The sequence below is a fragment of the Lathyrus oleraceus genome, chromosome 6 (genome assembly GCF_024323335.1).
Source record: "Lathyrus oleraceus cultivar Zhongwan6 chromosome 6, CAAS_Psat_ZW6_1.0, whole genome shotgun sequence".
In the NCBI taxonomy this organism is placed as follows: Eukaryota; Viridiplantae; Streptophyta; class Magnoliopsida; order Fabales; family Fabaceae; genus Lathyrus; species Lathyrus oleraceus.
The window spans coordinates 451,549,442-451,563,661 of NC_066584.1; the positions used below are offsets into that span (position 1 = coordinate 451,549,442).

The 14,220-nt window shown below is 34.1% G+C and overlaps 1 protein-coding gene and 1 pseudogene across 1 annotated transcript; both read left to right on the top strand.

The window, feature by feature from the left end:
* The first annotated feature begins 8,173 nt into the window (after window positions 1-8,173).
* On the top strand, window positions 8,174-9,309 carry LOC127093342 (late embryogenesis abundant protein D-34). Its single transcript, XM_051032256.1, has 2 exons — window positions 8,174-8,585; window positions 8,676-9,309. The coding sequence occupies exons 1-2, from the start codon at window positions 8,265-8,267 to the stop codon at window positions 9,132-9,134; spliced, it is 780 nt and encodes a 259-aa protein (XP_050888213.1). The 5' UTR covers window positions 8,174-8,264; the 3' UTR covers window positions 9,135-9,309.
* Window positions 9,310-10,641: 1,332 nt separating this feature from the next.
* LOC127096198 (late embryogenesis abundant protein D-34-like) lies at window positions 10,642-12,953 on the top strand (annotated as a pseudogene).
* Window positions 12,954-14,220: the final 1,267 nt, after the last annotated feature.

Here is a 14,220-nt window from a genome sequence, read left to right on the forward strand (position 1 = left end):
GATTCATAATTTTGAATTTGGATGCTATGATGGTTGTTATATGATGAATTTTGTGTCCCTTATGTGCATGTATTTTTCTGTTTTTATGATTGAACATATATCCACCATTGTTGCAATTTTGAAGGTTTTAGGCATAATCTTAAAATTGTAATTAAATAATTTAATTATGTTATAACTGTAAATTAACTTTAGATAATTAGAGTATTGCATGAGTTGTAATTTTCTGAGCATTTGGTTTTATACGGAATCGAAATCGGAGGTCCGGAAGGCCTCCAACAATGAAAAATGCAGAAAATTCTGCATTCTGTCTGTCACGATCGCGCTAAGTGTGGGAGCCTTTTTTGTGTATTTCAGTCAAAATTATTTTGGCCATAACTTTTGATCCGTCAGTCTAAATCGAGTGTTGTTTGAAGTGTTGGATATCTGAAGAAGAGGGCTATAATTTTATTTCAGGGATAAAATAATTTTAGTGATTATTTCATGGACGTTTTTGGGGTTGAAAAAGATGAAAATTATGTTGGAAATTTTAGAAAACAACAATTTATAGTAACGCCATTGTGCACGGTTTTGATTATAACTTTCAACTCGTGAATCATTTTGGGTTAGGGTTTAAAGCATTAGAAAGTTGACTCTAAGAGATATAACATGATGGTGATAAGTGAATTGTTTAAGTATTATTCTTATGCCTACTGTATTGGTGAAGTTTTATTCATACGTACGGTTAATAAATTGTTGACATATCCCGACGATTTTGGTCATAACTTTTATTTGTAAGTCCGATATTGATGTCGTTGGAAGTGTTAGAAAGCTAATGCTCATACCTATACCATGGTAGTGATTGTTTATATATTTTAATAATATTCACATGCCTAGTATGTTAATAAATGTATCGGTTTATACGTCTGGTTGATGAATCATTGCATTGTTGTAATATTGTGGTGTGATGATTATGTTGTTATGTCGATGATGTTAAGATGTTAACAAGTTGTTGTTTCTTGTTGATATTATTCACATGGAAACATGAATTGGTTATTGCATGATGAATGATGTGATGCATAAATGATGAGGTGTGTGTGGGGATCTTTTAGGTGAACCTTGTTGTGTTAATGCATGTTATTTGAGAGTCATGCATCTTGGTGTACATGCTTCGGTCCAATTTTGGTGAACCTCAATTCTATGGTGATGGATCAGGTGGGAGTAGCTAATTCTTATTATGAGGGATTAGTGAAGTGTTACCTATGTTGATGGTAACGAGTTTTTGTGAGCCTCAATCCCATTGTGATGGATCGAGTGCGAGTAGCTAATTCCTATTATAGGGGATTAGTGGAGCGTTGCCTATGATGATGGTAGGAATTTGGTGTGCTCCGGTTACAAGAGGGAATCGATCCTATGATGGGGATCATGGAGTGAGATGAACCTGAGTGTTCATATTTGATACCATGTGCATGTCGAGTCGGTGTTGAGTATATTGCATACGTGTTGCATTTGTATTGGTTGTTGTTGATGTATTGTTGGATGAGATGTTGTTGCATATGATGTTAATGATAATTGAGATATGGTTTTGTATGACGTTGATGATAATTGAGATGTTGTCGTGTATGATGTTGATTATGATTTGGATGTAAGAATGTGATATATTGTTGTGCATGATTGTGTAGATGTTGTAATCTATTCTTCATTCTATATCGGTATTATTGAAACGAATTCTCACCCCTTCTACTTGAATGTTGTCTTTACATGGGCATCGTGCAAATACTCAAGAGTAGTATTGCTGAAGTAAGTGGAAGGTAGCATCGGGTTAGGTTAAACACTTATTTTATTCCTTATGTCTGATTATGTTGAAGTCATAAGACTAATTTTGTTGTTGAGAATTCTTAAGATGTTGAGTTGATTGATTAGAACTCTCTTATTTTGTTATTACAATTGAAGTTGAGACTAGATGTTATTACTTGCTTTATCTTCCATAATTATGATGATAATTCTGCTGCGATGATACTTTAAAATGGAAGTGAGCATACAGTGACAAGTTATGAATGTCTTATTTTGTGAATATCTATACCAATCAGATGAGATGGACGCCGTATAAACATCCCAGCTATGATTCAGATAAGTGGGATATCGTGTAAACATCCTTATTACAAATGCGTGTATTGAAATTTACTGTTGAAACCCGGGTTACAGAGAAGGTCATGTGTGTTATGAATGTGTGACACCCTACGTTGTTTTATTTTATATTTAATTTACGTGATAAATTATGTGCGGGGTTTAGGGTGTTACAAAGACTACCTCGAAAGGTATGGGATTAAAACTCCTAGAATAAGAGTTCTGACAATGGTAGAAACCCAATCAGAAGTTAATAAACCATAACCTAAGATTCAATGGGTAACAACAAGTCGTTGAGTTGGTTGATTATGCAACATCTTATGACAATGTTGACTATTACATATTGAGGGTTGAATTGTTCAAAATCGTAATGAATTTCTTTATCAAGGACATGTATCTTACTAAATAAATACAAAATGAAATTCACCTATATGAATTTCGAGATGGTGTCGTCTCAAAGTGAGAGTTGGAGTTTCTCTCATGAAAGATTCATGAAAATAGGAAAAACACATGGCCATAAATAGTGTTAGGCGAGAGATGCAGGCGAAGAACCATTAAAGAGTGTGTGTAAGGTAATTTCGGTATAATCACAAGGGATAACGGTTCAAAGCATTGCTACCTAACATTCCGATTAGACTTTGCGTTATCCATACTAAGGTTAAGTTCCAATCGAAAGATACTTAAATGTATTAATATTCTTTGTTTATCTTTTCTAGAATTGGTCTTGTCATCATTAGAACAAGTGGGGGATTGTTGGAAACTATGGATAATTAATTCCCACAGGAGTGTTATAACATGACAATAAGTGTGAAGTTGAGTTAATGACAATAAATGCATTTCCAATAGTCCCACATAGAAAATGATGTTCACTTTAAAAGCATTTATAAAGACTTAAAAATATTAAACTCAATAATTGAGCTAAAGAGGATAAAGTGTCACATGGACAAATGTAATGGTCCCAAACATTATGTCACATGTCTCATCCAAACAACCTCTCGCCGATGTTGCCATCGGTGACACCGGCTCTGGCTCCGGGACCGTGTCCGAGGGCGTGGGTGTAGAGCCTCTAGTGATGGATTATAGGGGGAACTTGAGCACTTAGGCACGACGCATCAAAGTAATCGGGCTACTCGCGGCATTATACGGCAACGCCAGTGACGCTCCGGAGGACGGAGGTCTGCAGCCGCCATGTAATGACTTAATTTTAAGTATTGCTCTTGGTTTTAGTCGTTGCTTAAAGTCTGAACTTCGAATTCAAAACATGTAACACTTCATGAAGTGGTGCATAATGTATCCATAAGCGAACCATTGCAAACCTATGCTGAAAATGTGTTGTTTCATCAAGAGTTACAACCTTGTGAAATAACACATGCATGACCTATAAATACATTGTTCAATATTTAACAATCAACACATCAAAATCGTGCATCCTCTTCTCATAAATTCCAGACACACTTCTCTGCATTCGAATCTTCACCAGTCTTATGCAGATTCGATTACGAGGCTGAATTATCCTGAGAATTCTTGCGTTCAACTCTAAGACAATAAAGAGAGTGCTTGGAATACTTTTAAGGAAAGTGACATCAATCACGATTTAGACTCGGATCCGTTCAACTTTACCGAATTATCTAACATCTCTTGTCTATTTTCCATCGTCAAATGTCAGCGGGGTTCGAACTTTTTTCGGCGTATAAGGTAAGCCTTCGCCGAATTGTTATGACACCACGGGTTACAAATTTGATAATATGTTTCTCGCGCCATCATTATTAGAGTTTCCTTCGGGCTCCATTGATTTTAAGGTTTATAGTTGTAGCAATAGAAATAATCAATTCGTTTGTTTGTTTAATGAATTGATTTGAGATTTTTGTTGTTGTAAAAGTGGTGAAGATGAAAATGGAGGGAAAGTAGAAAATGATTGAAATTTGAGAGAATGAAAGAAAAGTGTGAGAATAACAACTTTTGACAGAGGTCAGAGAGTTGATCAATGTATGTTCTTCATGTCTTTCCAACCCATGTTTTTTTAATAAATATTTAAATAATAATTTTGCACAATAATTATAAATAAGTAAGACTCATTTGTATATAAATCAAAATGAAAATCTCTTGACTTTTCATAACTTTCTAATTTTATACCCAAACTAGTAAGAGACTCACACGGGTCTAACAAAGTCAACAAAATATGAAATAAAGATAAAATAAAAATTATATAATTGTATTTAAGAAATGTATATTATAAAAAATATTTAAAGTGATGGTTAAGAAATATATATAAAATATATACAAATTAAGTAGTTTCGGTCCGTCAAAATTGTATATTTTAGTAGAAAAATAAAATAAAATAATTAAGTAATCATCTATCTGTGCGTTCGACGAATCACGCAATGTCGTTATAAATTGTAAATAAATATAGTATAGTGATGATTAAGAAATATATATAAAAGATATATAACTTAAGTAATCTTTCCCGTCGAAAAATTAAATGAAATAATTAAGTAGTTATTTTAGCGTGTAATATTTTTAAATCCTTTTCAATATATAAGGTTGTGGAGAGACACTATAGGTTGAACAACTCTAGAAAAAATATCGTATTTTGTGAGCCCAAGGTAAGTGGATTAATTGTGACATTCACTTTTATATATATATATATATATATATATATATATATATATATATATATATATATATATATATATATATATATATATATATATATATATATATATATATATATATATATATATATTCATGATATGTTTAAATTTGTAGACTAGGAAATAATAAGAGGATATGAGTGTGAGTACTATGTAATGAAACACATCTTTAACATCGCCTTTGTTGACATTGTTCATTCGTGGGATTAGGTATGTATATTGTCATGAAATGTTTACAGTAACATATTAATGTTAAAGTAATTTTCTATTATTATTCAAATAACGTGATATTCAAGTTTTTTCACTTGTATATGTAGACGTTTAATAACATGACACCTTTCTTTCTTGATGACTTAGACGACATCCGTAGACGTTGGGCGTTTATTTTCGATGCATTAGTTGAAAAGGGGGTGGTACTGTATGATTCATTTTTGATGGTTGTAAATATATTTGTATTGCTTAATTTGATATTTTGTAAATATTTCGCTAATATATGTATAATATAAAGGTAAGAAACATGCAGGTTTGTAATATATGGAAAAATAAAATAATATTAAATAAAAAAAGAATTTAATCATGGTTATTTATACAAACCATTGTTATAGATAGAGCACAAAATATTACAAACCATATAATCACTGGGTTTCGAACTCATGTCTTTTCGCTTTATATCACAATGATTGTATACTTTGACCGTTGTGATATATAATGTGCTACCTAGTTTATCACAACAGTCATATGCATGTGGTGGAAAGCATCAATACAATCACACATTACCTCACAACAATTGATCGAACGTGGTTATATCCCTTTTTCCAACAATTATGATAAGTGTGTTCTATAGTAGTGAAATGGAAAGTTGCAAACTGTCATGATGAGTATAGAAGGTGTAATGGCCGTCATGCCCCAACATGGAGTGATAGTCAGTAGTTTAGAAGGAAAGAAAAGGGTGTGCGCTTGAGAACCATGATGAGTTTTCCGTCATGCATCGTGACGTTTCTCATGGACCCACGATCAGGATCCTTTTTCAGTATGTTATGACGGGTTGGTCGTCATGCATCATGATGCCAAGTAGCTAAAAATAGGTTACTTTTAAAGTGATTCTTTAGTTTCAAAGATAACAATCATGTACTGGAATCTAGAGCGTACTTTGGGATCATTGATGATATTTTGGAGATTCATTATGTTACTTTTAAAGTGCCTTTATTTAAGTGCAAGTGAATTGATAGTAACACGAATGTAGAAATTGATGAATTAAGATTCACACGGATTAATCTTCGTAGGACATCTTATATGAATCAACCATTCATCATGACATTCCAAGTAAATTTTTTTTTGTCACTAATTCTTCAAAGACTAGATGGTCATGTGTTTTACAAGGAAAACATACTCCTAAATAATAATGATGAAAATTAAGATTTAAATTTGAGACTCCTTCTTTCACAACACACATGTACGTCCTTCATTTGAAAAAAATGATCCATATAATGACGTATTATTCATCATGATCATCAAGAGGGAATATATGAAAACTATTTAAATATTTTATATGACTTAATAATATATATTTATTCATTTTACATTTGTATTATTTTTATTAATATTTATTTTTTCCAACATGTAGAGATGTTGAAGGATACCATATGTTGCATAACTTTAGAAGTAAAAGTCAGAAAATTAAAAACCTCTAAAATAAGTGTTATTCTTTGTGACATTCAAATATGATTATAAATTATTTATATTAGTTATAGTTATTCATGCATGTGGTTGATATTGAATTTTGAATGTTTTTATTGTTGTTGTTATTGAGATTCGAGTTTGAATTATGCTGAATGTTGTTGTTGTTGAGATCAATGATTTACAGATTTAATGTTGTTGTTATTGATTATCCTTATTTGTTTCAAATATGGTTCAAATTATATGTACTTAACGACCGATTACAAAACTCACAAAAAAAACTTATGTGTGGTCGTTCAAGAATTTGCTTTTTAATTTTTGCTCTTGTTGATTAATCATTTGTTTAATTTTTTTATAAAATATAAGGTGTGCGTGCCAATTTGTCTCTGCAATTGGCATAAACAATGAATATTTTTTGTATAATGTTTATGTTTACCCACTCCATTCGATGAAATTTCAATTTAAAGATAAAATGACACACTTTTCATGATGATATTTGTTACCTCGCATAAGAAGTTAATGTTAACCCATATTTATAATTGTGGTAAAAAAAAGTTTTTTGTGGTAGTGCATATAATAGGTCATCTAAATATACTCCATGAGTTGAGATAAGTTGAACAAACTCGTCAGGTTGTGATTTACTCAACAAAATACAAAGAATCACATATTCACATAGTCCATACCTCAATCCACTCACTTTAGATCACATAAAACACTTACAAAAAACTTAGATAATTCTTTATGAGGCGAGGCACTTACCGAGTTATAAAGGTAAGCTCCCCACATTACGTTATATCTTCGCTGACGAGTTGTATGCCCCATTGCTTAAGGAAGTGAGATTCGCCAAGGTGTGACCGAGATCTTTCCCTCAAGAAATGACATATTTTCTTAAACTACACAATGATACAATCTCAATACTAGACTAAAGTGGCTATATATATACATGCTTCAAAGACTAGAATAGAGAAAAATTATTAAGCATGTCGTCTCTTGGATTGACAGGTTTCTGCCCTCAACCACTCCAACTCGTAACTTCCATATTTCTTACTTAATCAGTTCATTCTTACATACCTCAAACTTAATGGATTGTGAACTTCCATATTTCTTGTTTAAACACTTCGCCTTTATAGACCTTATCCTTATTTCTTAGTTAATCACCATATTTTTTTTATTTAATTACTTGATCCCTTACATTTACTTTTTACTTAATCACTTTTTTCCTAGAGGTATCATGGTTGAGAAAAAAATGTGAAGTGGTATATCGTAAAGGCCCAAGTTCATCTAACATAAAAATAACATCAACCCGTCTAAGAGCATACTAAAGAATCTTAGATATATGTTTAGCAATAGAAGAAACTACATAACTTATTCAGAGAGCATTTAAAGTAATACTTAACTAATTCATTGCCAATAAGGTCATATATAGCTTACTTTTTGCATCTACAAAAGAGATATAAATAATAGTTTGATCCAACTAAACTTTAAATACTAGTACCATCTATATTCATCTAAAAATATACTAAAAACATGAGCACTATTGCCTTGCCACTATCACTGTCAATCATATGAAAAATATATTTTATTTCTTTTAATTAACATTAATATTATGAATTTTGCAAATGAATGCTATGTGGATTCCAAACAAACATGCCACGTCTCCTTGCCATCACTTGCCATGTGTAATATTTTGCCACGAACTCTCTTTTCCACCTCCATTCCAATCTATTAATATACCTTTTCAAAGCTAAACTATACGCATCCAAAACTCTAAAACAAACTAGCTACAAATTTTCTCACCAAACATAGAATTCACTCTAATCTAATCAAAGCAAAATGAGCCAGGAACAACCTAAACGTCATACCAATCAAGAACCAATCAAATACGGCGACGTTTTACCCGTTTCCGGTGACCTCGCACAGAAGCCCATTGCGCCAGAAGACGCCGCCATGATGCAGAGCGCTGAGAGCCGTGTGTTGGGCCAGACCCAACCCGGCGGAGTAGCATCCGTCATGCAAGCAGCCGCTACTAAGAATGAGCAGGCAGGAATCGTCGGGCACAAAGATGTCACAGATGTCACCGGCGACCGTGGCGTCACCGTCACGGAAACTCAACTCCCAGGAAGACGCATAGTAACCGAATCAGTCGGTGGACAGGTTCTTAACCAGCGGCTCTGTTAATTCCTTTTACAAACTTTTCTGTTTTAACTTCACTTATTTTTAACCTCGTGTTCTGCTAAATTTAAGGTTGTTGGACAATTTGTTGAACCGACTCCGCTTCAGTGTGCTCCAACCAGTCCGGTTCGAGAGAGTGCCTTAACCATAGGGGAAGCACTGGAGGCGACATCATATACCGTGGGCCAAAAGCCAGTGGAACAGAGTGATGCCGCCGCTATACAGGCGGCGGAGGTGAGAGCTACGGGGAGTAATGTTATAACACCTGGAGGGTTAGCTTCAATGGCTCAATCAGCTGCAGCTTTTAATGCTGATTGTCCTCGTGAGGATGAGAAGATTAAGCTGAGCGATGTTCTAACAGGAGCTACTGCGAAGTTGCCGGCAGATAAGGCGGCGACAAGGCAAGATGCTGCGGGGGTGGCGAGTGCGGAGATGAGGAACAGTCCTGATGCTACTGCTACTCCTGGTGGTGTAGCTGCTTCTGTTGCTGCGGCTGCTAGGCTCAATGAAAGTGTTACTAATGTAATGTAACCGCGATGATGAATGGTGGTGTATATTAATTAGTAGTTTCTTTTTCTTTTTTGAGAGAAGATTACAAGTGGTTCTTGTGTCTTCTTGGTGTTTGCTTTGCTTTTGTTCAAGTTATTTCGGGTGTATGTGTTTTTCACTTATGTTAATATCCATGATAGATTACTATTATAGTTAATTTAGTGGCCGATTATTAATAAATTTTCAAAATCACATATATAAATCAAATATGCAACTAACTCATCCAAAATGGGATGATCAACAAAATAAAATGGAGCTTATTAGAATATTAGAATATTTGATCAATGATATTTTAGTATAAACGAATAAAATAAATAAGTGACTACTTAGTTTAATTTAATTAAGTTTTAAAAATAAAAGGGGTATGATAAGTAACTAAGGGAATAATTAAATAACAAATAAAAAAGGAAAAGAAATAATCTTTTTGTTCATAAAAAACCTGCTATAGTAAATCGGAATCAACTAAGCTGTTAAAAAAAAATTCCTCTGTTTGACATTTTATATTTATCTTATTTTTATTTATTTAATTGATAAACTTTAGAGTTCATTATTTTTATTTATTTAATTGATAAACTTTAGAGTTAAAATGAACGTAAGTAATATTTGTATCAGTTTGAATTCTATTTTGGAGTAATTTATTTTTATCTAATTTAAAAACTTTACTTTTTTTATATTTATTTGTAAATTATCAGAGTCAAAGGGAGTAAAAAAATTACAAATGATCAAAAACAAAATTAGTGAGGAGTCACGGAATAAAATGATTGTAGCGATATTAATAGTTAGATATTATTAATTATATAATATTAATAATTAGATATTATAATATATTGATTATCCGATTAATAATTAGATATTATAGAAGTAAATAATTAGATATTATAAAAGTAAATGAAATAATGCATAATTTTTTTTAAGAGAAAAAGTGAATTGAAACACAATCATATTCAATATGAATAATAGTTTTATATAATACATTTTTGAGAATGATAATGTATAGTTTTATATAATACATTTTTGAGAATGATAATGTGACTAGGATGAAATTTTATTTTTTTTTGTGATTTTTTTATAGTGATTGTGATGTGAATGAGAGAATTTTGATTATGTTTGAGAAAGATTTAGTTTGTGAAAAATGAATATTAAAATGATGTAATTTAGTGAGAGTTCTGAAAGGCATGCATAATATGCATCTCTTGCATGCGCATTGGATTGTTCGTGTGTCAGATTACATGTGTTGGTATATATTCAGATCATTTAGGTTTAGAAGCATGTATATTCACCCATAAAATAATTGTAAAATAGGAATTCTATAGATTTGATTTCACTTAAGTTGTTATGTTTTGTATGATTTATTTTATACGTTTTATTTGATTTGATTTGGATGATGGAAGATTGATTCTTTACAAATGACTGTCGAATTGTAATTCCATGTGTCGAAGCATGTTGTTCGACAGAAGTAAAGAAGTGTCGAATCACCTAGGTGTCGAAAATGTCGAAGAGTATCGCGACAGTAATGTTGGATTTAATTTTATTTGTTTGTTTAACTGAATTAGTTAGGTTAGTTTTAGATCTTTCTTGAGAAGTAAATAAGCCCAAAATCTATAAATAGGGAGTAATCCATATTATTGTAAATACTTGAATCTTGCAGTTGTAAAGAATAAAATCTCAGTTTGAGAGTAGAAAATTACTCTACAAAAACTCTTCTTCTTTCCCTCTCTCGATAAAACTTTAATTTCCTTTCTTCCTAAATTTAATTTTCTTATCTTATTTTCATCATCGTTGTGCAGCGATACAATCTCGCAATCAATGTTGGTTGATTCACTCGAGTGAAGAGTGAAAATATGAGAAAATTTGATCGGTTGATTGAATCTTGTTTATCAAGATTGACTTGGAATTACTCAAAGTTTTGGGTTTAATTCCAACATTCTTATCTAGAGCACTGACTGATCGATTAATGGGTGTCGCATCCGCGAAAAACAACCGGCGGCCAAAAACAAAACAAACAGAGCCGCCACCGTGCGTTATTTATCCCAAAAGAGGGAAAGGAAACGCTCGAAGTAAACCTGGAAAAGACATGGTCTCGCGACCAGAGAGAGATGGGATCGGGAGTCGGTTATGCGAAGGGAAGGTATTGGCACCCCTACGCATCTGTCGTACTCGACGGGATCCACACTCAAAAGAATAGAAGAAAGGTTGCTAAACACCGCTCAAAAGAATGCACGCACACACTGGAAACAACACAGATGGAAGAAGAGGGGAACGGGCTCGCTAGGATATCGCATCCTATGCCTACGTATCTCATCGGGAATGAGAATTAGAGCTACCGTAGTTCGGCTTACGCACGCCAAACAAAACCCACACTGGAAACCGACTGCCAATCGCTGGATTTACGTCAGACTCCACACAAACAGGCAAACATGGAAACCGAATGCCAATCGCTGGACTTACATCAGACTCCGAACCAACAAACAAACACAGGAAACCAACTGTCAATCGCTGGACTTACGTCAGATTCCACACAAACAAACCACGAATAGGATACGGACTGCCAATCGCTGGTCTTACATCCGTCTCCTAACACACACCCGAAGGTTAACCAACAGACGAGTTAATAGGGAGTCTGGAACTCGAGCCTAATAACTGTCAAGCAAACACACACAAAAAGAAAAAGGGTGCCCGGAGAGATCTTGTACGACCTCCTGCCTACGTACCTCATCTGGTATGAGGATCAGGGCAACGTAGTTCCCCTTAACAGGGGAGAAACTTCTAACCTAATCAGAGACGGGGAAATGACAAACTAGAAGGGAGTCTGACTCGAGCCTAATAGTTATCATATAAATTCACCATGGTCCTAGGTTGAGGTTTCTATCTAACTTGCACAGGCAGCAAGCTATCCTAAACAGCACAAGCAAAGCAAACATACACACAATTTAAATACAGCGACGTTTTACCCGTTTCCGGTGACCTCGCACAGAAGCCCATTGCGCCAGAAGACGCCGCCATGATGCAGAGCGCTGAGAGCCGTGTGTTGGGCCAGACCCAACCCGGCGGAGTAGCATCCGTCATGCAAGCAGCCGCTACTAAGAATGAGCATGCAGGAATCGTCGGGCACAAAGATGTCACAGATGTCACCGGCGACCGTGGCGTCACCGTCACGAAACTCAACTCCCAGGAAGACGCATAGTAACCGAATCAGTCGGTGGACAGGTTCTTAACCAGCGGCTCTGTTAATTCCCTTTACAAACTTTTCTGTTTTAACTTCACTTATTTTTAACCTCGTGTTCTGCTAAATTTAAGGTTGTTGGACAATTTGTTGAACCGACTCCGCTTCAGTGTGCTCCAACCAGTCCGGTTCAAGAGAGTGCCTTAACCATAGGGGAAGCACTGGAGGCGACATCACATACCGTGGGCCAAAAGCCAGTGGAACAGAGTGATGCCGCCGCAATACAGGCGGCGGAGGTGAGAGCTACGGGGAGTAATGTTATAACACCGGGAGGGTTAGATTCAATGGCTCAATCAGCTGCAGCTTTTAATGCTGATTGTCCTCGTGAGGATGAGAAGATTAAGCTGAGCGATGTTCTAACAGGAGCTACTGCGAAGTTGCCGGCAGATAAGGCGGCGACAAGGCAAGATGCTGCGGGGGTGGCGAGTGCGGAGATGAGGAACAGTCCTGATGCTACTGCTACTCCTGGTGGTGTAGCTGCTTCTGTTGCTGCGGCTGCTAGGCTCAATGAAAGTGTTACTAATGTGATGTAATCGTGATGATGAATGGTGGTGTATATTAATTAGTAGTTTCTTTTTCTTTTTTGAGAGAAGATTACAAGTGGTTCTTGTGTCTTCTTGGCGTTTGCTTTGCTTTGCTTTCTTCTAGTTATTTCGGGTGCATGTGTTTTTCACTTATGTTAATATCCATGATATATTACTATTATATTTAATTTAGTTGCCGATTATTAATAAATTTTCTAAATCACATATATAAATCAAATATGCAACTAACTCATCCAAAATGGGAGCTTGTTAGAAAAGTTAATGGGTGAGCAAAAAAATAAAGGACTGTTCAGTCATCCAAAATGGAGCTCATTAGAATATTAGAATATTTGATCAATGATATTTTAGTATAAACGAATAAAATAAATAAGTGAGTACTTAGTTTAATTTAATTAAGTTTTAAAAATAATATGATAAGTAACTAAAGGGAATAATTAAATAAAAAAGGAAAAGAAATAATCTTTTTTTCATAAAAAACCTGCTATAGTAAATCGGAATCAACTAAGCTGTTAAAAGAATTCCTCTGTTTAACATTTTATATTTATTTTTTAAAATATTAACTTTAACGTTAAGATGAACGTAAGTAATATTTGTAGTAATTTATTTTTATCTAATTTAAAAATTGACATATTTAAAGTATTTTAATATTTTACTTTTTTTTATATTTATTTATAAATTATCAGAGTCAAAGAGAGTAAAAAAATTACAAATTATCAAAAACAAAAACTAGTGAGGAGTGAAGAACAAGAGAGAATTCGATCGATTAATTGAAAATCTTGTTCATTAAGTTCTCCCAATTCTAAAGAATCAGAATTACGAGAATTGGTGCAAGCAGATAAATATTGTCTTTTGCTATCAAGATCTTTGGGATCTTGTGAATGAGGGAGTGACACCGCTTGCAGCAAACGCGATGGATGAAGAAAAAGCTGCATACAGAGAATTAAAGAAGAAAGGTTATAAAGTTCTCTTTATAATCCATCAATGTGTTGATTCTGACAATTTCGAAAAAGGTTAGAGATGTTGAATCAGCGAAAGAAGCATGTGAAATTCAGGAAATATCATTTGGAGGCAGAGAGAAGGTGAAAGAGGTGAAGTTACAAACTCATAGAAGAACATATGAATTGCTTCAGATGGAAGACAATGAAAGCATAACTGATTTTTTCACTAGGGTCACAAAACTAGTGAATCAAATAAAGGTTTGTGGAGAAGTGTTGACATCAAGATCAGTTATTTCAAAGATCTTAAGGTTATTAGCTCCAAAGTTCGACCACGTGGTAGTAACCATAGAAGAGTCGAAAGA

What these genes read in the sequence shown, in the direction of transcription:
- LOC127093342 (XM_051032256.1), top strand. Translation starts at nt 8,265, where the DNA reads ATGAGCCAGGAACAACCTAAACGTCATACCAATCAAGAACCAATCAAA. An exon ending in CCGAATCAGTCGGTGGACAG is followed by an intron (nt 8,586 to 8,675) that starts GTTCTTAACCAG and finishes GCTAAATTTAAG; the next exon opens with GTTGTTGGACAATTTGTTGA.